Source organism: Lagenorhynchus albirostris, chromosome 10, assembly GCF_949774975.1.
Source record: "Lagenorhynchus albirostris chromosome 10, mLagAlb1.1, whole genome shotgun sequence".
NCBI classification, from domain to species: domain Eukaryota; kingdom Metazoa; phylum Chordata; class Mammalia; order Artiodactyla; family Delphinidae; genus Lagenorhynchus; species Lagenorhynchus albirostris.
Window position 1 is genome coordinate 94,890,646 of NC_083104.1, and position 27,261 is coordinate 94,917,906.

The following is a 27,261-nucleotide window of genomic DNA, read 5'->3' on the forward strand; positions in this document are numbered from 1 at the left end:
ATTACCAGATTTATGTACTTTCCAGATGAAATGTGGATTCTCTAGCAACAGGAGCCGTGTGGCTGACAGAGTCTTGGTGCTCCAGCCGGGTGTCAAGCCTGAGCCTCTGGGGTGGGAGAGCCGAGTTCAGGACATTGGACCACCAGAGACCTCCCAGCCCCATGTAATATCAATTGGCAGGAACTCTCCCAGAGATCTCCGTCTCAACCCTAAGACCCAGCTCCACTCAATGACCAGCAAGCTCCAGTGCTGGACACCCCATGCCAAACAACTAGCGAGACAGGAAAATATACCCACCCATTAGCAGAGAGGCTGCCTAAAATCATACTAAGTTCACAGACACCACAAAGCACACCACCAAATGCAGTCCTGCCCACCAGAAAGACAAGATCCAGCCTCATCCACCAGACCACAGGCACCAGTCCCTTTAACCAGGAAGCCTATACAACCCACAGAACCAACCATAGCCACTGGGGACAGACACCAAAAACAATGCAAACTACAAACCTGCAGCCTGTGAAAAGGAGACCCCAAACACAGTTAAGTTAAGCACAACAAGACAGAGAAACACACAACAGATGAAGCAGCAAGGTAAAAACTCACCAGACCAACCAAATGAAGAGGAAATAGGCAGTTTACCTGAAAAAGAATTCAGAATAATGATAGTAAATATACAAAATCTTGGAAATAGAATGGAGAAAATACAAGAAACATTTAACAAGGACCTAGAAGAACTAAAGAGCAAACAAACTATGATGAACAGCACAATAAATAAAATTAAAAATTCTCTAGAAGGAATCAATAGCAGAATAACTGAGGCAGAAGAACGGATAAGTGACCTGGAAGATAAAATAGTGGAAATAACTACCACAGAGCAGAATAAAGAAAAATTGATGAAAAGAACTGAGGACAGTCTCAGAGACCCCTGGGACAACACTAAACGCACCAACATTCATATTATAGGGGTCCCAGAAGAAGAAGAGAAAAAGAAAGGGACTGAGAAAATATTCGAAGAGATTATAGTTGAAAACTTCCCTAATATGGGAAAGGAAATAGTCAATCAAGTACAGGAAGTGCAGAGAGTCCCAACAGGATAAATCCAAGGAGAAACACACCAAGACACATAATAATCAAAGTATCAAAAATTAAATACAGAGAAAAAATATTAAAAGCAGCAAGGGAAAAGCAACAAATAACATACAAGGGAATCCCCATAAGGTTAACAGCTGATCTTTCAGCAGAAACTCTGCAGGCCAGAAGGGAGTGGCAGGACATATTTGAAGTGATGAAAGGGAAAAACCTACAACCAAAATTACTCTGCTCAGCAAGGATCTCATTCAGATACAACAGACATATTAAAACCTTTACAGACAAGCAAAAGCTAAGAGAATTCAGCACCACCAAATCAGCTTCACAACAAATGCTGAAGGAACTTCTCTAGGCAGGAAACACAAGAAAAGGAAAACACCTACAATAACAAACCCAAATAATTAAGAAAACGGTAATAGGAACATACATATCAATAATTATCTTAAGTGTAAATGGATTAAATGCTCCAACCAAAAGACAGAGACTGGCTGAATGGATTCAAAAACAAGACCCATATATATGCTGTCTACAAGAGACCCACTTCAGACCTCGGGACACATACAGACTGAAAGCAAGGGGATGGAAAAAGACATTCCATGCAAATGGAAATCAAAAAAAGCTGGAGTAGCAACTCTCATATCAGACAAAATAGACTTTAATATAAAGACTAATACAAGAGACAAAGAAGGACACTACATAATGATCAAGGGATCAACCCAAGAAGAAGATATAACAACTTTAAATATTTATGCACCCAACATAGGAGCACCCCAATACATAAGGCAAATGCTAACAGCCATAAAAGGGGAAATCAACAGTAACACAATCATAGTAGGGGACGTTAACACCTCACTTGCACCAATGGACAGATCATCCAAAATGAAAATAAATAAGGAAACACAAGCTTTAAATGAAACATTAAACAAGATGGACTTAATTGATATTTACAGGACATTCCATCCCAAAACAACAGAAGACACTTTCTTCTCAAGTGCTCATGGAACATTCTCCAGGATACACCATATCTTGGGTCACAAAACAAGCCTTGGTAAATTTAAGAAAATTGAAATAGTACCAAGTATCTTTTCCGACCACAATGCTAAGAGACTAGATATCAATAACAGGGGAAAAAAAAGAACCAAAAAATACAAACACATGGAGGCTAAACAATATGCTACTAAATAATCAAGACATCACTGAAGAAATCAAAGAGGAAATAAAAAAATACCTAGAAACAAGTGAGAATGAAAACACGACGACCCAAAACCTATGGGATGCAGCAAAAGCAGTTCTAAGAGGGAAGTTTATAGCAATACAATCCTACCTCAAGAAACAAGAAAAATCTCAAATAAACAACCTAAACTTACACCTAAAGCAATTAGAGAAAGAAGAACAAAAAAACGCTGAAGTTAGCAGAAGGAAAGAAATCATAAAGATCAGATCAGAAATAAACGAAAAAGAAATAAAGGAAACGATCTCAAAGATCAATAAAACTAAACGCTAGTTCTTTGAGAAGATAAACAAAATTGATAAACTATTAGCCAGACTCATCAAGAAAAAAAGGGAGAAGACTCCAATCAACAGAATTAGAAATGAAAAAGGAGAAGTAACAACTGACACTGCAGAAATACAAAGTAACATGAAAGATTACTACAAGCTACTATATGCCAATAAAATGGACAACCTGGAAGAAATGGACAAATTCTTAGAAATGCACAACCTTCCAAGACTGAACCAGGAAGAAATAGAAAATATGAACAGACCAATCACCAGCACTAAAATTGAAACTGTGATTAAAATCTTCCAACAAACAAAAGCCCAGGACCAGATGGCTTCACAGGTTAATTTATTCAAACATTTAGAGAAGAGCTAACACCTATCCTTCTCAAACTCTTCCAAAATATAGCAGAGGGAGAAACAATCCCGAACTCATTCTATGAGGCCACCATCACCCTGATACCAAAACCAGACAACGATGTCAAAAGAAAAGAAAACTACAGGCTAATATCACTGATGAACATACATGCAAAAATTGTCAACAAAATACTAGCAAACAGAATCCAACAGCACATTAAAAGGATCATACACCATGATCAAGTGGGGTTTATCCCAGGAATGCAAGGATTCTTCAATATACGCAAATCAATCAATGTGATACACCATATTAACAAATTGAAGGATTAAAACAAATGATAATTTCAATAGATGCGCAAAAAGCTTTCAACAAAATTCAACACCAATTTATGATTAAAAACTCTCCAGAAAGTAGGCATAGAGGAAACTTACCTCAACATAACAAAGGCCATATATGACAAACCCACAGCCAACATCATCGTCAATGGTGAAAAACTGAAACCATTGCCACTAATATCAGGAACAGGACAAGGTTGCCCACCCTCACTGCTATTATTCAACATAGTTTTGGAAGTTTTAGCCATAGCAATCAGAAAAGTAAAAGAAATAAAAGGAATCCAAGTCGGAAAGGAAGAAGTAAAACTGTCACTGTTTACAGATGACATGTTACTCTACATAGGGAATCCTAAAGATGCTACCAGAAAACTACTAGAGCTAATCAACGAATTTGGTAAAGTAGCAGAATACAAAATTAATGCACAGAAATCTCTTGCATCCCTATACACTAATGATGAAAAATCTGAAAGAGAAATTAAGGAAACACTCCCATTTACCACTGCAACTAAAAGAATAAAATACCTAGGAATAAACCCACCTAAGGAGACAAAAGACCTGTATGCAGAAAACTATATGAAAACTATATGATACTGATGAAAGAAATTAAAGATGATACTACCACATGATGCAGCAATCCCATTACTGGGCATATACCCTGAGAAAACCAAAATTCAAAAAGAGTCATGTAGCACAGTGTTCATTGCAGCTCTATTTACAATAGCCAGGACGTGGAAGCAACCTAAGTGCCCATTGACAGATGAATGGATGAAGAAGTAGTGGCACGTATATACAATGGAATATTACTCAGCCATAAAAAGAATGAAACTGAGTTATTTGTAGTGAGGTGGATGGACCTAGAGTCTGCCATACAGAGTGAAGTAAGTCAGAAAGAGAAAAATACCATATGCTAACACATATATATGGAATTTAAAAAAATGGTTCTGAAGAACCTAGGGGCAGGACAGGAATAAAGACACAGACATAGAGAATGGAGTTGAGGACACGGGGAGGGAAATGGGTAAGCTGGGACGAAGTGAGAGAGTGGCACTGACATATATACACTACCAAATATAAAATAGGTAGTTAGTGGGAAGTAGCTGCATAGCACAGAGAGATCAGCTCTGTGCTTTGTGACCACCTAGAGGGGTGGGATAGGGAGGGTGGGAGGGAGACGCAAGAAGGAAGGGATATATGTATATGTATAGCTGATTCACTTTGTTATACAGCAGAAACTAACACAACACTGTAAAGCAATTATATTCCAATAAAGATGTTAAAAAAATAAAGTCTAGAGAAAGAATGCTTGGTTTTAGGTAAAGTTTCGGGAGAATGAGAAAAAAGTGGGTAATCCCTTACAAACGCGTATTTTCAATAAAGGTCTTCCCCCTCAACTAGTAAATCCAGGCTTGTACAGTACATATATATGTACATAATGTTGATAATCACCAATTTATTATTAAATGTCTTCTGGATGATTGATACTGCATGGTGAACTTCCCAGGGAAAGAAAAGGAAAAGTAGAATAAAAAGAAAGAGAAGCAAAAAAACCCCAAAAAAAACCCAAAAAGGAAAAAACTCGAAAATAAAGAGAAAAAATTTTTGTCCTATTCGTTCAGACAATGGCTCCTTCGAAGCCGCTGTTTTCTAAGAAATTCTACCTCAGGTTTGTAAGGGCTCAGATACTAACATTATAATTTCAGTAGAGAAGTTATCTCCTGAATAATCATTTAGCAAATGGAATGTGGTGAAAGGAATATGAAATTCCATAAAAGATAATGAGTTTGAGTGGAAATCATGGAAGCCAGCAGTCACCTTCCCCTCAGGTTATCCTCCCTGAAGGATTTCTGTAATTCTAGTGCATGGAGCACAGATTCCCCAAAACCAATATGAAGTCTGCTCTACCAGATTTGGAATCACAGCACCCAGGGCTCTGCCCCTACTGCCAACTCCAGAACCTCTGCTCAGGCATCTGTTGGCTCTTGGCAAAACAGGGCTTCCTGTTCTCAAGATACTGTTTAAAATGGCTCATAAAAGGTTTTTTGGACATAACCAGTCCTTGCAAAGCAATATTTTGATGATTAAACTGTAAATAAATCAGAAACATATGGAGCTAATTTCCCTTGGGCTTGGCAAAACACACTTTGGACTGTTTTCCGTCCAGAATATTTGAAGGATGGTTTCAAGTGTTTGTCGAATCAAACATGGCTTCATTTTCCCTAGTTCCCTTTCAGGCCATGGCAGTTTAAGAACAAGACAAAGATTCCTTAAGGTTCCTTTGTCTTCGCCTTTGTTCCTAAATTACCAGATCTCTACACAAATGCAGAATTTGTTCACCTAAGAGTCACAGTTGACTATCTAGTACAGTTGCCAGCAGCATTGCAACTCTCTCTCTTTTGGTTTCAGAATAGTTCAAGAGATTTCTTTTTAATTTACAAAGGAAGGGTTTCAGACTTGGGTTATTTCAAAGAATAGAAACTCCCTTGTAGGTGAACTCTTTCCCACTTACCTACAGAGATCCAAGCTATCTGTTCTCGAAATGTCTGGCCTTTGAGCTCTTTGGGCAGAAGCATTTTTGATGGAGTTCACAGTTCTGGAGGGCACTTTCCCTGTGGCCAGAAAGAATGCTCACCTTCTGGACATCTTGGGGGGGCATTTTAGAAAGAAAGAAGGAGCTCAAGATTCCGACAGGAGTCTTTTTTTTTTTTCCTATTACATACTGTTTAAAAGTTTTTTAATATAATAAACAGCTCTGGCATTTCTTAAACGAAACACCCTCTGTTTTTGGATACTATTATATCTCCAGGCACAGTACTACTAGGAGTCCTGTGGAAATAACCCTTAATACCTAAGTGTTGAGGGAATGTTTAATTTCTTAATGTCTCAAGGACATAGGCAAATAAGTCTCGATGATACAGATTTGGGAAACAATGAGAGACTTTATATCTTTACAAAAGTTCAAAGGTAACTGATATCCAAGAGGAAACACAAAACAAGGATCATGTTATTTCATGCCAGGTTATCCAAATCTAATACACAAATAGCATAATCATGTTTCCTCTGTTAATGAGAACATCTGTAAATAAACCATAACATTATTAATGTGAATTGTAAGAATGATTATGAGAACAATTCTTCTTTTTTAAATTGAAGTATAATTGACTTATTATATTAGCTTCACGTATACAATAGTGATTCAATATTTTAATACATTGCAAAATAATCACCACGATAAGTATAGTTACCATCTATCACCATGCAATGTTATTACAATATTATTGACTATAGTCCCCAGGACTCATTTATTTTGTAACCGGAAGTTTGTATCTTTTATTCTCCCTCTCCTATTTCACTCATCGCCCCACGGCAACCACCAGTTTTGCTCTCTGTATCTATGAGTCTGTTTCTGTTTTGTTATGTTTGTTTATTTGTTTTTTTAGACTCCATATATGAGTGAAATCATAGGATATTTGTCTTTGTCTGTCTGCCTTATTTCACTCGGCATAATACCCTCTAGATCTATCCATCTTGTTACAGATGGCAAAATTTAATTCTTCTTTATGGCTGAGTAATATTCAGAGAATAATTTTTCTTAAGTAACATGTATTACGTTCTAGGAATCCTTGAAACGTTCAAACTTTTTAAATTAGACAGCACAATATAACATAAAGTGTCCAACTTCTGAAGCTACCAAGTAAGTTTACCCCTCTGCAACATAAAAAGACAAAAAAGAATAAAAGCTAAAAGCTAAGAGAGAAGAACAACATTCTTGTGGGAGAGAAGAATTTGAACAAAAACATGAAAGTAGGAAAATATGCAGTGTAAAGACAGAATATTGGAAAAAATAACATTAAAAAGAAGAAACTAGAGAACAAGATACGGTATTATTAACATTAATGCTTCTCTTCCTCTAAGATCTCAAATTCCAAAACTTCTCTTTGGTATTACAACCTCCAGGGTCACTCTGCCTGGGTTTGAATCCTGTTCTGTTGTTTATAAGCAGGGTGTCCTTGAGCAAGTCACTATACTTCTTTGAGCCTCACTCTTTTCATCTGTACAATGGGCATAATAGTTCCTGAGATCATTTAGCTAGAGCCACTTAACAATACCTGGAGTACAGTGATGCTCAAAAATTAAAACTGGCATTTCTGTTCTCAAGCCCCAGCCCTTAATCCCAGTTGAACCTGCTGTTTACCCTTCCTGCAACCATCCACCCTCAGGCTCTCCTGATTTCAATAGGTTATCACCTCCACCTGACTTCACACTCCTCTCAGACCTCTTCCTGCTCTTTGCCCTCCATGTGCAATCAGTGGCCAAGTCCTGTTGATTCTACTTCCTAAACCATTTGTAATTCACCTCCTCTCCTCCATTCTTCATTGCTACACCTGGTCCAGGCCTTTGTTAAGTTATTACAAATGTATATCATCACAATATGACATTTGAATCTGACAGACTGGGTTTGTGCCTGTTGTGTGGCCTCAGGCAAGGTCCTTATCCCTCCCTCCCGACCCCAGTTTATACCTCTGGGGAGAGGGTGTTACCATTGTCTTATTTATTTATTTTTAATTTATTTTTGGCTGCATTGGGACTTTGTTGTTGCGCGTGGGCTTTCTCTAGTTGCAGCGAGCGGGGGCTACTCTCCATTGCAGTGTGCAGGCTTCTCATTGCGGTGGCTTCTCTTGTTGCAGAGAACAGGCTCTAGGCACACGAGCTTCAGTAGTTGTGGCTCTCAGGCTCTAGAGCGCAGGCTCAGTAGTTGTGGTGCACGGGCCCAATTGCTCTGCAGCATGTGGGATCTTCCCGGAGCAGGGCTCGAACCTGTGTCCCCTGCTTTGGCAGGTGGGTTCTTAACCACTGCACCACCAGGGAAGCCCAACCAGAGTCTTCTTGATATTCAAAGTAGCCTTGTTCTATGAAGTCACTGTGAAAACGGAATTAGTGAACACTGAACCATTGTTCCTAGGAGAAATATAGGGTTAGGTTCCTGGGAGCCTCTGGTCACAGTGTTTTCATCAACTGATCAATGTATTGTGTCTTATGTGTGGTTCTGTTTAAAGACACCTTGTTTAGTATATATTGTTGATCCATTAACCTTGAACTCATGGCCGACGGCACTATGACATGTCTGAACAGGCATATCTAACACACATATTGTCTCCCTAAAGCACATCACAGCCTTCTTGCATGGAGGGACACTAGACAGCACTTCAGCACTACACATGGGGACCATTTTAAACAGAGAGATCACCAACAAGAAGCAAAAAAAAAGTGAAAAGCATGAGACTAAATAGACCACAAAAATGACACTTGTTTACAGTATGAGCTGAAACGAAAAGGCAGAGTATCACCTTCTTTAACTTCACTGGGAATGTACATGTGGGGCAACTCTGCACACGTCCATGGATAACTGAGAAAGTACCAAGAGTATTGATTTTGGGGTCACAAATAAATTTTAGCGAATAAGCCAGATTTGCAAATACAGAATCTGTGCAGAATGAGGACGGACTGTATTTGTACCTGTCTTGAGGTTTGCTGTGCAGATTAAAGGCAATAATCTAAAGAAAAGGCTCAGCAGCTACTAGGCACTCAACAAGTGAGACCTATTTATGATCATTATCATTACTGTTAACCTTTATCATGTTCTCCACCACCACAGCTGCGATGTAACCACAGGGTGCACTCACCATCTCTCTCCATTCACCCCGCCCTGCATCTAGTTTCAAGCTCCGACCTTGCCATTCTCTGCTGGATATTCAGGTTTTTTCCAATGTTTCTACAACTGGTTGTTTTCTTCACCCTCTCCTCCAAAAGAACTGACCTGGCCTCCTGGCCTCACGTGCAATCCAGGTGTGCCTTCTTCTACAATTTTGCTTCCCGCTTATTACTCCCTCTCCTCTCTTGGAAATGTCCTCTGCCCCCTCACCCTTCACGCTGAAATATACCTATTCAGCCCTCAAGACTCTTGTTAGAAACATTTCTAAAACCTTCTCTAGCTGGAATTAATATTTCCCTCTTTTCAACCTCAATAACCATTTTTTTCTGTTCTCGTGAAGTTCTCATTTTCTATACTTTGTTAAAACTTGTATGGACATGTTTTATTTCTCTAGATAGATGTGGGTAGATCTGATTCATCTTACCTTGCAAAACTCTTGGCATAACACCCTGTCCTTAGCTGCAGTAGATAGTAAGTGCTTACTGATTAAATATAATAACAGCAACAACAAAAACTCCAAGGTAGGGCTTCCCTGGTGGCACAGTCGTTGAGAGTCCGCCTGCCAATGCAAGGGATACGGGTTCGTGCCCCGGTCCGGGAAGATCCCACATGCCGCGGAGCGGCTGGGCCCGTGAGCCATGGCCGCTGAGCCTGCGTGTCCGGAGCCTGTGCTCCGCAACGGGAGAGGCCACAACAGTGAGAGGCCTGCGTACCGAAAAAAAAAAATTAAAAAAAAAACAAACTCCAAGGTAGTTCTGTTTTATTTTGTGCTTTACCAAACACATTTTTGTTTGAGAAAGTCTACATATGAACAAACCAACTTAAATAAGAGTTCCTAATCTATGTTATTGATTTACATGAAAGCCAAAGGGAACCAATACTGGTTTTCTTAAAATCTGATGGTTTGTTCCTGAGTCTGCATCCTTATCCTTTTTAGCCTTTAGGTCCTTTTTCTGGCAAGTCATGAACCTTAAAATCAGGGCTAAATAATACAGGCACTGATATATTCTGAATTACATCATAGTTCCTTTCAACAGTTCCTTTCTAATAACCCAAACGAGAGTAGTTGACACTTAGAGAGCACATTGCATCCAAATAGTTTGAAAGTTGGGCAGACTGATTTGGTGCACTAACCCATGACTTCCCCTGCCTCTGGAATGGATCCTGGTGAAAGAGGAAAGCTACTAGTAATGGAGTGAGTTCTTGTTTGTGCTGAAATGGTACTGGGAAGGATCAGGAGGTATGATCATGATGCTTGGGGAACTGATTCTTTCCTCTTGGGCATTGGAAGCACCCCTTATTTTTAAGGAAAAAGGACACAATGGGGTTTTTACAAGTTACTAAATATGTGCTTCTTTGTTCCTCCCAGTATAATTTTTCACCACCATCAGTTGTTTAAAAAGGAAAATCAAGGTACGTGTCTTGCTTGCACGATGTCCTCATGTGTCCTGTGTGGCTCTAGCAACCACACTGCTAATAGGGAGCTACAATGTGCCCCACCGGAGGACGCAAGTGGTCCAACCAAAGGGGCAGCTGCGAGTGGGGAGGGGGAGAGGAAGGGAGGGGCACACCCACCCTTATCCGTGTACACCTGCGAATCACCTGCTCCTCCCCTGACATCACTTTCTCCTTCATGCCTTTTCACGCCTGTGAATTTAGAATAGGCATCAGCTCCCCTCACTTCCCATATTTGTGGGGTCATCTCAGCCACGAGCTGGGCCCCATATCCCTTTCTCTGAAATCAAAGATCTGAAATTTAGGAAGAAAGTAATGTGTACGTATCACTTACAAATCATCTTCCTCTCTATCCACAAATTCTGTTCGTGGAATAAATAAAGGTGCGTGTGTGCACGTGTGTGTACGTGTGTATGTGTGTGTGTATTTCAGGTAACCATATCACTGAATATTATGGTTCCTACTGAAAGGGAACTGGGAAAGTTGGGGACTGACTGAGGAAATTGTGGAAAGTATGCATGACCACGCTGCGCACGGCAGGAACCCAGGTTGTAGGATCAATTTTTGACTTCCTTTAAGAGACAGAATAGGGAAAGGAAGTGGGAAACTAGCCCATGAAATGCCATAATCCTTTTGACCTCAGAGGAGCATCTAATCCCAAACAATGTTAAATCCATCCTCCAAGAATAGCTTTCACCATAGAGATGCAACCTTGCTAGGGACAATCTGCTAGTTCTTTGACAGAACACCCAGGTGGAAGTGAAAAACCCAAGGTCCTTACTTTTCCTCTTAGTTGAAATATGCCTGAAAGTCAAGTTTCTCCTGAATCTTGGCCCAGGTCTACCAGGCTACCTTCCAAGGCATGGTCTCCCTATGGTTATTCAGAGATATCATTTTCCTTTAGACAGATGCCATTTTCTTTCATAAACCTTCTAAATTCCTAGAACAAGAATATACCTTTTAATTAATAGCTATTATAGGTTGAACTGTGTTTCCCCCAAATTCATAAGTTGAAGCCCTAACCCCCAGTACCTCAGAATGTGACTGTATTTGGAGATAGAGCCTAGAAAGAGATAATCAAAGTTAAATGAGGTCATATGGGTGGGGTCCAAATCCAATAGGACTGGTGTCCTTATAAGAAGAGGAAAAGACACATGGATTTGCACACACAGAGGAAAAGCCATGTGAGGACACAGCAAGAAGGTGACCATCCTCAAGAGAGGCTTCGGCAGACATCAACTCTTCCAACTCTTGATCTTGGACTTCCAGCCTCCAGAGATGCGAGAAAATAAATTTTTGTTTTTTAAGCCACCCCAGCTAGTGGTATTTTGTTATGGAAGCCCTAGTATAAGAGTAATTGGTTATTCATTAGCTATGGATTATCCAAAGGGATTTTCTTCTGCATTATTAAGAAGAAAATTCTGTTTCTTAGTAACACACACATTCTTTCCTTTTGGGTCAATTTTCCTTAATACTGTATAGTTATGGACACCTGCCTGTTAGGGCCAGATGGAGTTCAAGTTCTCAGCATTGTGGAGGGGAATGTTCTAAGGGTCTGTTATCTCTCTAGTTTTGACACAGTATCTCATCTGTTCCTCTCAGTAGCCTTGAGTGTAGGGTAGGAATTATTGTCATCTTTTCATAAATGAGGAAACAGATTCAACTGAGTGATTGACCCAGGACTGAACTCATAACCAATTCTTTCAATCCCACTCTCTCTGCTGTTTCTCTCACGTTCCACTCTTTCTTCCCCCTTTTTCCTCAGCATTATAATATTTCCAAGTTTGGGGTGCTTTTACATTTCAAAATTTGCTTTGTTATTTTTGAATCTAGAATCTTATTTTTCTGAAATTCTATTGGATTTTTTTCTGTTTCTCTTAATTTTAGACGTTGGTATTGTCCTTGTGGTAGATTTCTTAGAAGAAGTCACTCTACGTTATTCTTCACTCTGCCATTTTATGACCTATCCCAAGTGGGATTTTTTATTCAGTTAGTTTCCTTGAGAAACCCAGGCGATACCTAGAAGACCTTTTATGAAATCCCTTCTCTTAACCCCTTCCCTGTACCAGTGGATTCTGAATTTTGCAGGAAACTGAATACCTATGGAAGGCAAAAGTAAAGGTCTTTTGGCATCTTTACCCTTTAGATTAATTACATGACTGTCTTTGGACTTTATAGTATATGATGGGGAGTTTGTTTTATGGGAGGCATTAAATCCCTATGTTAGAAGTCTTCAAAGAGAAAACAGAAACACAGTCTTTAAGGGGTTGGACAAGGGCAGCAGATTCTGTATTGTCCCCAGTGGACACTTGGAACTGGGTACTCATGGTCACGACCACCCATTGGCATGAGCTGGCCAAGTAGGAGACACCTGTAGGGACTCTGAACTCAGCAAGTTCAGGAGGAGAAAAGGGAAGAGCCACAACTAATAGCAGGGCTGAAGCAGGGAAAACCAAGCCTTCAGCACCAAACCACAATACTTCCCTGGGAAGGTTATCTGAGGCTTTCTAGAGACAAGGGCTACTTTGCCCTTGTTAAACCACCCCTGATGTGGACACCCAGCAGGACCATCAGGAGGGGTGTGATCCTGGGGTAGGGCACAGAGTCTGGGGACAAATATCCGCCATCTGATGCTGCCACTGATGTCCTGGGTGCCTTCAACTACTTCAATGGATTCTTCTGTGTAAAACATGGGGATAACGATGCCTCCTCATAGAGAGGAATAGACGTGCTAATGACTTAATTCCAGAACATTCTGAGGATCACCAATGTTGATCTAAAGTTGCACAGCAAAGGGGAGGCGGGAATGAAGTGAGAGAGTGGCATGGACATATATACACTACCAAATGTAGAACAGATAGCTAGTGGGAAGCAGCCGCATAGCACAGGGAGATCAGCTCGGTGCTTTGTGACCACCTAGAGGGCTGGGATAGGGAGGGTGGGAAGGAGACACAAGAGGGAAAGGATATGGGGACGTATGTATACATATAGCTGATTCACTTGGTTGTACAGCAGAAACACAACATTGTGAAGCAATTATACTCCAATAAAGATGTAATAAATAAATAAATAAAGTTGCACAGTATATGCTTTGTCTCTGGCATATCAAAAGGTACCATAAGTGATAACAATAGTAACAGCAGATACTGATTATTAGACGCTAACAGTGCCAGATACCATACTAGGTGCTGTTGTATTCACACGGTATTTTATTTACCCCCATATAACCTCTGAGGTAAGTACTATCGCTATCCAATTTTACAGAGGAAGAAACTGAGCCTTAGAAAGGTCAGGAAACTTGCCCAATGTCACTCACTGAATAGGTGGCAGAATTGGAATTCGAACCTAAGTCAATCGGAACACCAAAGAACTTATGCTCTCAACCAAAGCATCTATATTTCTATGAGAACTGGATTTTCAAGAGCTTCTCAATTTCATACCTTCTGACCAGTTGTCCCATAAACTATTTAACTGTCCCCGAAACGGACATCTAAACTGCAACCTGGCATCTGAACCGCATTTCCCAAACTGTCCCTCACACTGAAAGTAACGTAACATAAAAATCCTCCGTAAGACAAGTCCTGAGTCTTGGTGTGAAATATATGGGCACCACAATTTAAGCAGATTACCAAATTTTCGAGAATTAGAGAGGAAGAAAGCGCACTCAACACAAAGTGTTCAGAGTATCATGTACTCTTCTGTGATTCAGAAGGCACTGATGGATCTTGTGGTGTCTGGAAGTCACCCTTATGAATTTCTATCCTCATTATATTATTGAAGTGCAGAAATGCAGATTTCCAGCAAGTTTCAACAGATAGAAATCTGGATGAAAGGAACTCACTGTGCTGACATGAATTATTTAAGCGGTGCTTTCTTGAGGGACTACCATGGCTTGCAAAAGGGGCTCCATAAACTGTTTTCTTATATTATGAATATTTATAATGTTATGCTGTCGATATTTCAAAAGTGGGCTTTAATTAGAAACCTCGCTATGCTACGCCTTTTAGCTTTGCTGTCATTGTTTAGTTTTGTTTGTTGAGCATCAGAAGATGGGGGTGTCAGGGCCACAGTAGAGAGAGGACTCTAGAAATTCACTGTCAGCTAAGTTTTTTCAATTCCCAAATATGGTCCATGATCTAAAAGATTTAAGAACCACTGACTCAAGATCATTTTTATTCTAGTACCCAAATATCCTCTCGCAGTGATAACTGTATCAGTCTAAGGAGTTGTTTATACCAGACATATTCAAATCACATAATTTGCCCAAAACTGGGAGTAGGATGGGAAAGAGGGGAAGGGAAGGGCAGCAGAAACTTGAACACATCTTTGTAGGCATCATTCTAAGCACATTTTCCCTCTGGTTCTAACATCCCCATATTTTGTTTAGAGCATCTTCTGTGGTCAAGAAGAATAGCAATTAGAAATGCACTCTTCCATCCAGCTCATTACAAATAACTGAATTTCGTTTCCTTTTATGGCTGAGTAATATTCCATTGTATATATGTGCCACATCTTCTTTATCCATTCATCTGTCGATGGACATTTAGCTTGATATTGTAAATAGAGCTGCAATGAACATTGTGATACATGACTCTTTTTGAATTATGGTTTTCTCAGGGTATATGCCCAGTAGTGGGATTGCTGGGTCATATGGTAGTTCTATTTGTAGTTTTTTAAGGAACCTCCATACTGTTCTTCATAGTGGCTGTATCAATTTACATTCCCACCAACAGTGCAAGAGGGTTCCCTTTTCTCTACACCCTCTCCAGCCTAGAGTCTGTCATACAGAGTGAAGTCAGAAAGAGAAAAACAAATACCATATGCTAACACATATATATGGAATCTAAAAAAAAAAAAAAAGGTTCTGAAGAACCTAGGGGCAGGACAGGAATAAAGACGCAGATGTAGAGAATGGACTTGAGGACACGGGGAGGGGGAAGGGTAAGCTGGGATGAAGTGAGAGAGTAGCATGGACATATATACGCTACCAAATGTAAAATAGATAGCTAGTGGGAAGCAGCCGCATGGCACAGGGAGATCAGCTTTGTGACCACCTAGAGGGGTGGGATAGGGAGGGTGGGAAGGAGATGCAAGAGGGAGGAGATATGGGGATATATGTATATGTACAGCTGATTCACCTTGTTATACAGCAGAAACTAAAACACCATTGTAAAGCAGTTATACTCCAATAAACAGGTTAAAAAAAAAAAAAAGAACTCTTCCAAACTCACATCCTGCCTATTTCTCCGGTTCTCTAGGACCCAGTGGGGAAAAAAAAAAAAAAAAAGAATCTTATTCATGCCAAGTGAGCTGTTATCAGTTTGCTTATTGATTTTTATCCCCATGCTGTAAACCTCAAAATGCCACAGCCCCAGCTGGGATCCCACCAAACCCATTCCTTTACTTATCCTTTCATTTTCCCAGTCATCTTTCTTTTTGATCCTTGACAACTTCTCCCTGCACCCACCTTCCGGGAATTAACAATTGCCCATTCAATTTTCCCTCTCCTGTCTCTTTAAGTCAGAAACTTCCCTAGGTTCCTAAGCGCTGGCGGCCTCCGCAGGCGTTCAGGACTCCCAGCAAGTCTCCATGGCAGTGAGATTTGCAAGTGAATCTCCCTGGTCTGAAAAAATAGCACCAGTTTCCTAAGCGATCTCTGACTTCCAGACATCTACAAGGGCACCAGTGGGTTTCAAGACATCCAGTGAACCAAGTCCGAGGACTGAAAAACCAAATCAATTGATAGCGGCAGCTCCAAAAAGGGAAAAGTCCCCAAACTGAACAAAATACAAAAGCAATATAAAATCCAACTAAAGGGCACACAAACAGCAGTGAAATGCTTTAAGATTCAAATGCCTACCTCACAGATTTCCCAAAGCTCTCCGCTCACACAGGCATCCTCCGCTGCCTCTGCCCTCTGGCTCCCCAAAAACTATGTTTTCTTAGCCTGAGCAACAGTCTTCTCAAGTGTCAGGCTCTGAAATACACATGCTACACACGCTCAGACAGCCTCTTCGTGCCAGGTAGCCCCTTCTCCTTCCTTCCCAGCCCCGGGCCAGCCCATGCCAATTCCCCGACAGGAGAGCAACTCCTCCATGGGATGGAACTGGGGAAGGGAAGAGCGCAGACAGGAGTTGGGGATCAATTTAAGTCACCAAGGACCGGGGGGCCACCCATCCAGGCGGGAAGGGTCCATCTTATCCCTTTCCTAACCTTAAAACCCCTCCACAGAAGGTTTCTCCAGCCTCGTTCAGATCCCAGAACAAGTTGGCAGACTCCTCCTGGCGTCCCCGGCTCGCACCCAGACCCCTCCAAGGCGGCAACCCTCAGCCTGCAGGACGCGGATAGCTTCTTACCTTTACAAAGCCCCGGTTCTTAAAAGCCTGGCTGGAGCCTCCAAGGAGTTCTGCGTTTTCCTTGACATTGGAAGCCACCAGTTTCAGAAACAGGGCACATTTCTAAACGAAACAGAAAGTAACCCGGGAACCCAGGCCAGACCCCCGACCTGCACTTGGCTTTGGCTCTCCGTAGCCTCTATGAGTCCTGGGACTCAGCCAGCCCGCCCAGCTGTTTCAGCCCGGAGAGAATTCAGAGGAAACTGCAGCTTGCAAGTCTGGAACTCACGGCCTGGGCTTTGCTTTTTTTTTTTTTTTTTAGTATTTGTTGAGCTTTTTAACATGCAGTTTGTCTCCTTCTGCAGGGAATTACTCAGTGAGCCTGTCACCTGACGCACAGCAGCTCCATTATATAATTCAAACTGTGTTACTTGAGTTCTGATCAGAAAACCACACTCCCCTTCCCCCGTCTCCCCTCCCCCGCTTCCTTGGCGTGGAGGGAGAGGCACTCAAAACACCAAACAGTGAAAATTAATCTTTCTTGAAACTTCAATGGAGGGCTTTCCCTGGCAGTCCAGTGGTTAAGACTTCGCCTTCCAATGCAGGGGCTGTGGGTTCGATCCCTGGCCAGGGAGCTAAGATCCCACATGACCGGCAACCAAAAAACCAAAAAAACCCCATAAAAAAACAGAAGCAATATTGTAACAAATTAAATACTTTAAAACTGGTCCACATCAAAAAAAATGTTTAAAAAGAGAAGAAATTTCAGTGGAGCTGCTGCATTTTTGCAGTGTATTTTTATTTCCCTTTGGTTTGATTTTTCTCCAGCAGAGGACTTCCTAAATGCCAATGCTGAGTTAGCAGGGATTTCTCAAGATGTAACATCTCAAGATGTAACTGTAGCAGTTTCCTTGACTTTCATTTAGGGTGGCTGTCTGCAGATGAGGTAAATCAGCCAGTGGGTTTGCAAATGACAGAGCGCATCATCAGTTGAACAGCCTCAAGTAGATTTATAGCACCTGTGCAAATGAAATGCAAAGCCTAGAATGTTTATTACTTTAGCCACAGTATCTAAGTTCCCTGAAATGTCAAAGGGGTAGATTGGGTTGAGAGGTCTTTAGCCAACCCCCTGCCCTGATCTTAATCTTCCTAGACCCTCTCCAGCCACCTCAAATAACATAACATCCAACTGAAAATTGCATGCTTGCTATGCAAACACCACTTAATGGCCAAACCCCATTCTCTACTATCAACAATGTGGAAATCCTTAAGGCCAATCTAGATGGATACTTTGAAGCCAGCACTTGGGTGAAAGTAAAAAAATTATTTCAGTCCCATTTTCCCCTTCTTAGCATCTGTCATCTCTGTTCAGATGATATATATTGAGGAGCAAGTATGTTAAAACAGAATTGACCCACGAATGAGATCTTTGAGAAATTTAGGTGGCATAAATAAGCATAACGTTTAAAGCACCATGAAATAATCAACGTTAAAAAACTCCAACCTGTTTGCTTTTTCCATGTCAAAGCTAGATGAACTGTATGCCTTGGAGGATCTGGGCTCCCAGTCTCCTCCCAGCCAGTGGAGACATTGCTGAATATGGGATATACTCCAAAAGAGCTGTTAAAGTCTAGGGGAACAAATGCTAATATTGGTCACCTTCTTTGGGTTTTTCCTGGTCTGAGCTCTTTTCTCCCTTCTGCATTTCCTCACTCATATCTACCCAAGGAAATTACCCTGTCTTTCCCGCCAGACTCCGGCAGTGTACTAACAGTAGATACCATTGCTATATTAAACTGTGTGACATTAGACTGATACTGTGCCCAAAGAATAGCTTGCAAAATACTTTGTAACTATCTATCCACATATCCCTCTGAAGTGGGCACGGGATAATCATTATTCTCTTTGTCCAGACCCAAAGAAAGCCAGTTATACAGGTGAGAATTAGAAGTCAAGTTTCCTACTCTCAGAGCTCTATTTTACAAAGGAAGACCAAGATACACATGAAAAAGCAAAACCAAAAACACATGAATGTGTAAACCTGAATGACAGATTGATGTCTGTTTATACCTTTCTCTCCAGCTGTGGTAAATACAATGTATTGTGGCAGTTGCTATGGTAACCACTTCTTTCTTAATGAGAATAAGGCTACATAGTAAAATATTAGAAAACATCAGGTGGTGAGCGTGGTGTTCCAAGGACAATGGTGCTGTAAGGACAAAGGACAACGCTGCCTGAAAACATGTCAGCGTCTCACACCCCATACCGGACTCCCTGCCATGTTGTGATGGTTACAAAATTCCTGAGCCCACCTGGGTGATGGGACCTGTCCCAAATAAGGAAACGCATCTGCCCTGTCCCACTCCCACCCTGTAGAAGGAAGATATATGTGCCTCGACCAATGAGTAAACGAAAATTTCATCTCAGACCATTCCTTTGTTTTCTGGCTATAAAAACTGATCAATAGCACATGTTCAGGCTTGTCTCTCCCAGACTACTAGGAAGTCGGCCTGCTGTTCTGACAGGGACCCTTCCCTCTAATAAATTCGATCTTCTTTACATTCTGCCTAGTGTCTGGAAATTCTTTTCCAACCCACGTTCGGACCACAACAGTGAGACCCATACTAGTAATGGGAAGAAAAGCAATAACGCAAAATATACCTTTGGTCTGAATATAGTCCTTCAATATTGACACTGCAAAAATCAAATTTCCTAGACCAGTGTTGTCCAACAGAAATACAGTATGAACCACGTATGTAATTTAAAATTTTCTAGCTGTTGCGTTAAAAAAGAAAAAAAACTGGTGAACTTAATTTTGGTAATATATCTTTGTCAAATATATATTTGACAAACACCAGCTGTCCAGCCCAGGGGCCCATCTACCTCTTACCTCAAATCCAATCTATTCAAAATATTGTTTCAGACTTCCCTGGTGGCACAGTGGTTAAGAGTCTACCTGCCAATGCAGGGGACACAGGTTCGAGCCCTGGTCCAGGAAGATCCCACATGCCGCAGAGCAACTAAGCCCATGCACCACAACTACTGAGGCTGCACTCTAGAGCTTGGGAGCCGCAACTACTGAGCCCACGTGCCGCAACTACTGAGCCCACGTGCCACAACTACTGAAGTCCACGCGCCTACAGCCTGTGCTCCGCAACTAGAGAAGCCACCTCAATGAGAAGCCTGCGCACCACAACGAAGAGTAGCCCCCGCTCACCGCAACTAGAGGAAGCCCACGCACAGCAACGAAGACCCAATGCGGCCAAAAATATATAAATTAATTAAATTTTTAAAAATCTTTAAAAGATATTGTTTCAACATGTAATAATATAAAATTATTAACAGAGTATTTTATATTCTTTTCTTCATACTAAATCTCTGAAATCTGCTATGAATTGTGTGTGTTTTACACTCACATCACATCTCAGTTAAGAATAGCTACAACTCAAGTGTTCAATGGCCACAAGGGGCCAGTGGCTACCACATTAGATGGCCCAGCCTCACGCTATATTTGGTCATGTTGGCTTAAAATTTGTTCTGTGAGTACACATTTGTCTATCTCTACTTGGAACTTTTAGAAAAATGAATTGCATTCATTTGGTTCTAGCTTTATGGCATAATTCAAGTGGTGTTCTCTTGGGTGGAGCAAGAAAATATCAAATAACTTGGAATTGAAATAGTATTAAAGATTCAGCTTCTTTTGTGCCATCAGAGGATCGTGAAGATTAAAAAAAATAAACTTCAGGTTTATAAAAAGTTCCTTCCTTGGGTTGTCCCAATCGCCCAAGTTAGGGACCTCAGAGTCATGCTGACTGTCCTTTCTATGTACCCCCTCTCTCTGCCCTCTTCTATCAGCCCCTCATTGTTTTTCAAGTCTGAGGACTTCTGCGATAATCTAGATGAACCCAAGAACTCGTGCCTGGTCTCCCTGCCTCCACTCTCCACCCATTCAAGTTCATATTCTATCCGGCCTTCAGCGTAAACATGCACTGAAAGCAGACATCAATCATGGAGCTTCTCAGGACTTCCCTGCTGGTCCAGTGGGTAAGACTCCATGCTGCCAATGCAGGGGGGCCCAGGGTCGATCCCTGTTCAAGGAACTAGATCCCGCACGCATGCCAAAACTAAGAAGTCCGCATGCTGCAACGAAGATCCCGCGTGCCGCGACTAAGACCTGGCACAGCCAAAATAAGTATTAAACAAAAAATTCATGGAGCTTCTCAGCTTAAAGCCTTTAATAGCAACCTGCTAACTTTCAAATAAAATCCATACTCCTTGTCACGATATAAGGCAATCATCAACTGGCCTTCTGGGAACTTTCTGGCCCATCTCCTGGCTAACCATTCTTTAATTTTACCCAGGTCTACATTCTTGACTGTGCCATGATTTCCACGACTCCATGACTTTGTTTAAAGTCTGTTCCTTCTGCCTGGAATGTCCTTCCTTAAAATGCCTACCCCTCACCAAACAGCAAAATCCATCCAGCCTAGCTCCAATATTTACTGTAGCTTTCCTTGATCTTGCAAAATTAACAGCCAACTCATCTATGTTATCATGGCACTTTTATAAACAGATGTGTTATAACATTTATCACGTTCTATTATAATTATATGCTATGCTAGACAAAGATTTCCTCAAGAAGGGAAACCACAGACCACTTACTTTTGAATTCACCTTGGGACATAACAGGATCTCAATAAATGCCTAAGGGATTCCAATACTCTTTTCTTTCCATTTCTCCTTCTTCTAATTGTCTAACCACATGGTACATCATCACCATCATTACCATCACCATCATTACATAGCAGCCAATATTTATTTGTACTACTGTGTACCAGACACTGTGTTAAGCATTTTACATAAATTTCATTTAATTCCAACAACAAATCTACGAGGTACGAACTTAGCCTCGATTTTTAAAAGCGGTGGTATCTTGAATGCCATTTCATTCTTTCAAGAGGTGTTTTAAGGTCATTCTTAGAAACACTGGTTATGACAAGTAGATATGCAGGTATGCTTCTAAAGAACACAAGATTGCATACTTGATTGTTAACTCATTTGTCAACAGGCTACTGCATGTGTCTTGTTTTACAGTTTTAGTCTCTCCATCTCTTCAAAGCTTCCAATTCTTAGCGGGCTGAGAAAACAGAAAACCTAACTTAGTAATATTTTGTACAGAATAAGAGTATGGTGGCTTTGAGTAAGGGCATGAGAAACCCTGCCTCATCGATATCACAGGATGTGACGTTTAGTTTTGTTGCTCAGTCATTTTGGGGTTTACATCTGGCTCTTGAGTCATTTCCACATAATTCAGTTTAGTCGTGCTTTAAAAAGTAGGGGGATCGACACCAAATGCTGGTGAGAACGTGGAGCAACAGGAACTCTCATTCATCGCTGGTGGGAATGAGACATGGCGCAGTCACTTTGGAAGACAGTGTGGTGCTTTCTTTCAAAACTAAACATACTCTTGCCTTGCAATCCAGCAGTTGCACTCCTTGGCATTTACCCAAACGGACTGAAAACTTATATCCACTCAAAAACCTGCACACAGATGTTTAGAGTAACTTTATTCATAATTGTCAAAACTTGAAAGCAACCAAGATGTCCTTCAGCAGGTGAATGAATAAATAAACTGTGGTGCATCCAGGCGATGGCATATTATTCACGCTAAAAAGGATGAGCTATGAAGCCATGAAAAGACACAGAGGAACCTTAAATGTCCGTTACTAAGTGAAAGAAGTCAATCCGAAAAGGCTCCGTAAGGCACGATTCCAGCTATATGACATTCTGGGAAAGACAAAACAATGCTGACAGTAAAAAGATCAGTGGTTGCCAGGAGTTGGGAGGACGGGAGGGATAAGTGGAGCACAGAGAGATTTTTAGGGCAATGAAGCTACTCTATATGATACGATAATGTATGTCATTGTACATTTGTCCCAACTCATTGAATGGACAGCACCAAGGATGAAACCTTATGTAACCTAAGGACTTTGGGTGATAGAGATGTGTCAGGGTAGTCCTTGTAGTACTGTGTCAGTGTAGATGTTTCAGTTGTAACACATATAGCACTCTGGTGCCTGAAGCTGACAGCGGGGAAGGCCAGCACATGGGTGGGGGTAGGGTATACGGGAACTCTCTGTACTTTCTGTTCAATTTTGCTGTGAGCCAAAACTGCTCTAAAAAATAAAATCTATTTTTAAAAAAGTGGAGGGACCAGAGAATGGCTTGTCCATGGGTGCCCAGGGACTGTGCTCACTGGCTTCTGGCTTGATGTACACGTTGTTTTCCTGCTAGGTTGTCAGTTGCTCAAATTTATTAATTGCTTTCTCCACTTTGTTTCCACAACACCACTAAATAAACGGCATATGCTCAGGGATTAATAAATTCTTGTTTAAATGAAATGAAGGGAAAACACACTTAGTGCTTCGAATAATAAATACGTATTTCCACCCACAGACACAGCATAATGGCTTTAGTGTCAACAGAAAACCTCTTACTGAGGCTGTTTCTGGAGACTCTGGAGCCTGGGACGGCCTCAGGCTTGGAGGAGGGGTTGCCCTGGAAGGTCTGGCGTTGTGGGGAGGGGGGGCAGCTAGAAGAACGGCTAAGTTGAGAAAATTTAACTCTCTCTTTGACTCAAGCCTGGACATGCTCTCTGTGCCCTCGGGGACCAGCCCTTGGTCACCACCTGGCAGATTTACAATACGTTGCCCAGAGCGGGGCTAACTCTGCTGAGCAAAGTACTTGCCCTGCAGCCCTCAGTTTCTTCATGTGTAAAAAGGGATGAGGATACTGCGGGTTACGGTGGGTGTTCCACGAGATCATGTCTATAATCACTCTGACGCAGCGACAGTGTTAACTGATGGACAATGTTCACTCTTAGTATTACATATTATTAGATATTACATGATGATAAAAAAGCACTGGAGATGCCGTTAGGGAGCTCAAATGATGGCAGTGCCTGTGTGAACCCCCCTTCTGCTCTCTCACCACGCCTTCTTTCTACTCAGTTTGCTGTTGGCACATATTGAGATGGTGAATTTATCGACTTCCATGACCTCTGTCTTCCTTCCCTCCCTCCCTCCCTCCCTCTTTCCTTCCTTCCTTCGTCCATCCCTCCCTTCTTTATTTTCTTTTTTCCTCCCCCACCTCTTCTCTTTCTCTCTCTCTTTCCAGTTATTATTTTTTAAACGAGCCTATTTTGTCCCTTGCTATTCTTGGCCAACCAACTAAGACTCTTTGTGTTGAGATCTTCTTGCCAAAGCCACGTTAAGCTCACCAGGTTGCTAAACTTAGACCAGCCTGTTTCTGTTCTCTCGGAAGATCTGCAATACCATAAATAAGAGAGGTAGCAGGTCAAAAGATTCTTGTTCACAGCTAAGGGGGCTGCTTCACACAGAGCTTCCCAGAAGGAAGACAGAGCCTGACAGGAGGAAGATCTCAGGTCTCAGGCATAATCTATAATAGAGCAGTTAATACCTCACTCCCTGCCAAGTCAAGGCGACTTGCCAATCTCAAAAGCCATCTTTCAAATTGCTTTTTGGCCAGCCCAGCATAGTGTCCATGTGACAGCTCTACTTTGTGAGAACAAGAGAAAAAAGCAGTTTCCCTGAGGGGTAGGCAGTTCCCTTTTCTTTCTACAAGATAAATACCCTTTAATTCTCTCCAAAGCACCATGTGGGATTTATGCGATGACCTGTGTCCAAAAAGGACTAAAGACCCAAGAAAGACACAAGAGGGGAGAGGGGACACACAGTGGCCTTAAAAATGGGGCGAGTGAGGTTTTGAAAGGTGGAGAATACGGTGGAGAGAGCTCTGGGATTGAACTCTAGTCCTGCCCCCTGCTCACTGGAGGCAAAGTAATTGGCCTCCGTTCTTCCCGTATGAGATGCTAATGATAATAAACTGGGGGGAAGTCTGGGGTGACGTCTGTAAAGCATATATCAGGTGGCCTGGTGGAGAGCAGGTGCAGAGTGACCCAGCCAGGTGGGTAGAGCCTCCATTCTTCGTGTCTAAAGTGTAAAGAGACCGCCGTGTTCTTTCTGTAAAGTTCTTTGGCGGAAGTTAAATGAAACCTCCAGCGAAGGGTAAAGACCACACGTGTGTGTCTTCCCTCTTACACCCCTGCCCCCCTGCCCCGGCCCCAGATCTCCATGCTGCAGATTATATTTTCCACAGATGGACACAACTATATCTCCCATCCCACATACTGGTCTAGAACCTCGCCACTCCCCTGTCAAGTGGTGGGATCGAATTCCTCTCCCTCTGAATCTGGGGGAGGGGAGGGGCGCTTGGATCATGCTTGTAGCCTGTGCAGGAGAAGTCTTCCTGTGGGACCACAGAGGCTAGGTCATAAAAGGCAATGCAGTTTCCACCTTATTAGTTGGAATACTTGCTCTTGAAGCCTTCAGCTGGCAGGTAAGCAGGTGACTGCATTGGGGCCACCATGCTATGAGGAAGCCCAACCTGGCCCATGTGCAGAGACCATGGAGAGAATTTCCAGAAGCCCCACCCTCTGCCCCCAACCCCACATCACTGACTGACGGCAACCTCAAGAGAGACCAGAGCCAAAAATCACACATCTGAGCCCTTCCTGAGCTCTCGATCCATGTTGATGGAATGTAGATGATAACACACAACAAAACCCCACTGGGGAACATCCCCAGCGGTCCAGCGGTTAAGGCTGTGCGCTTCCACTGCAGGGGGTGCGGGTTCAATCCCTGGTCGGGGAGCTAAGATCCCACATGCCATGCAGTGCAGCCAAAAAAAACCAGAAAAAAAAACAACCCCAAAACAACCATGATTGGAAGAGAATCATGGCCCCCGTTACACTCTCCTAGAGCAACGTAACATAGGGTTCAAGGATCAGACCTGGGAACTGGGGAGAGCCAGGGTTTAACTTGACCCTACTGCTTCAGCTTGTGACCCTTAACAAGTCCACGTGTCTAAAAAGGTGATAAAAATAATGCCTAGGGACTTCCCTGGTGGTCCAGTGGTAAAGAATCCGCCTTCCAATGCAGGGTCGATCCCTGGTTGGGGAACTAATATCCCACGTGCCACGGGGCAGCTAAGCCCATGCGCCACAACTGCTGAGCCCATGCGCCTCAACTAAAGAGACAAAACCCGCACGCCGCAATGCAGAGCCCGTGCACTGCAACAAAAGATCCTGCATGCCATGGCTAAGACCCGATGCAGGCATAAAAATAAAATAATAATAATAATAATGCCTAGGTCATAGGATTATTGTCAGGGCAAATGAGGTGGTCCATGTTAAGTTCTTAGTATCGTGACGGGCACAGAGCAGACACACATCTTAGATATTGTTTGTCATCACCGTCATCACTACCACTAACTCTTCTAATCATTACGATGAGTTTTGTTTCTAAGGCCTTAGAGCTGGCGAGAATATACCCCCTTTTCCTTTAATCACACTTTCTTCTATTTAGACATGTGCCCTTCAACCCATAATCTGTACAATTGCGTTTCTCAGCCTTCATGCTAATGTCGCAATCATGAGGAATTGTTTTAAAAATCCAATCAGTCTTAACTCCTTCATCCTGCTCACCCAGAATCAGCCATCACTTTGCCCTCAATGTTTTTGACTGTCTTAGTCATCATTACCTAGGAAACGCCAAATATTCTGGAGCAGGAAGTCTGTTTTGACTAAGGATGCAGACCCATCTATCTACGTCTGTTGGACCACTCAACTCAGCATTTCCTTCCGTGATGTGGAAGGGCCCATCCAGTACCTACACTGAGCCAACAGTGGAGAAAATTAAGGCTCAGAAAGATTGGAAACAGCATTAGAGTTTCATTGTTCATTCACTAACTCCTTTGTATATTCATTCGATCATTCAACAAATAGCTATTTACAGCTTTCTCTCTGCCAGGCTCTGGACATACAAACATGAACACTCTCATTACTTTTTTTTTTTTTGCGGTGCGCGGGCCTCTCACTGCTGTGGCCTCTCCCGTTGCGGAGCACAGGCTCCGGACGCGCAGGCTCAGCGGCCATGGCTCACGGGCCCAGCTGCTCCGCGGCATGTGGGATCTTCCCGGCCCGGGGCACGAACCCGTGTCCCCTGAATCGGCAGGCGGACTCTCAACCACTGCACCACCAGGGAAGCCCCAGTCTCACTACTTTTGATTTTGATTTTCCCCCAAGTCATTAATTCAATACATCACTCATTCAAAAATAAACATTCTGTTTTTCCATGTGTTTTTTTCCATAGTCTCTACTGCTATGAAGCTTATAGTTTTGCTCAAGGGCAGATAATTAAACATACAACAATGGTAAAGAGCTATTGAAGGGGAAACAGAGATTTGTGCTTAGTAATAGGACTTAGTCTGGAGGAATGGTGAAAGAGGGCTTCCTGGAGGAAGTGGCTTTATATGGGGACTGAAAGAGAAGTGGGAGTTAGCCAGATGGAAGGTGGGCAGAAAGGGAGAGTGATGTAGGCAGGGTGAACTGCTTGTGTGAAG

General features: G+C 42.1%; 2 protein-coding genes across 6 annotated transcripts in view; both read right to left on the reverse strand.

The window, feature by feature from the left end:
- Positions 1-17,030, reverse strand: part of PHACTR1 (phosphatase and actin regulator 1) — a 302,874-nt gene extending 285,844 nt beyond the window's left edge. For 3 of the 5 annotated variants that reach the window (XM_060163683.1, XM_060163684.1, XM_060163678.1), the window contains exon 1: positions 9,414-9,444. In XM_060163683.1, the coding sequence (XP_060019666.1) occupies positions 9,414-9,432 (19 nt within the window). In that variant the 5' untranslated portion in view covers positions 9,433-9,444. Of the gene's footprint in view, positions 1-9,413; positions 9,445-16,304; positions 16,419-16,800 lie in introns of those variants that run through there. The other 2 variants (XM_060163681.1, XM_060163682.1) reach the window with 2 other exon arrangements.
- The window catches only part of LOC132527706 (phosphatase and actin regulator 1-like), a 281,505-nt gene that overhangs the window by 28,248 nt on the left and 225,996 nt on the right, over positions 1-27,261 (reverse strand). The window lies entirely within an intron of this gene.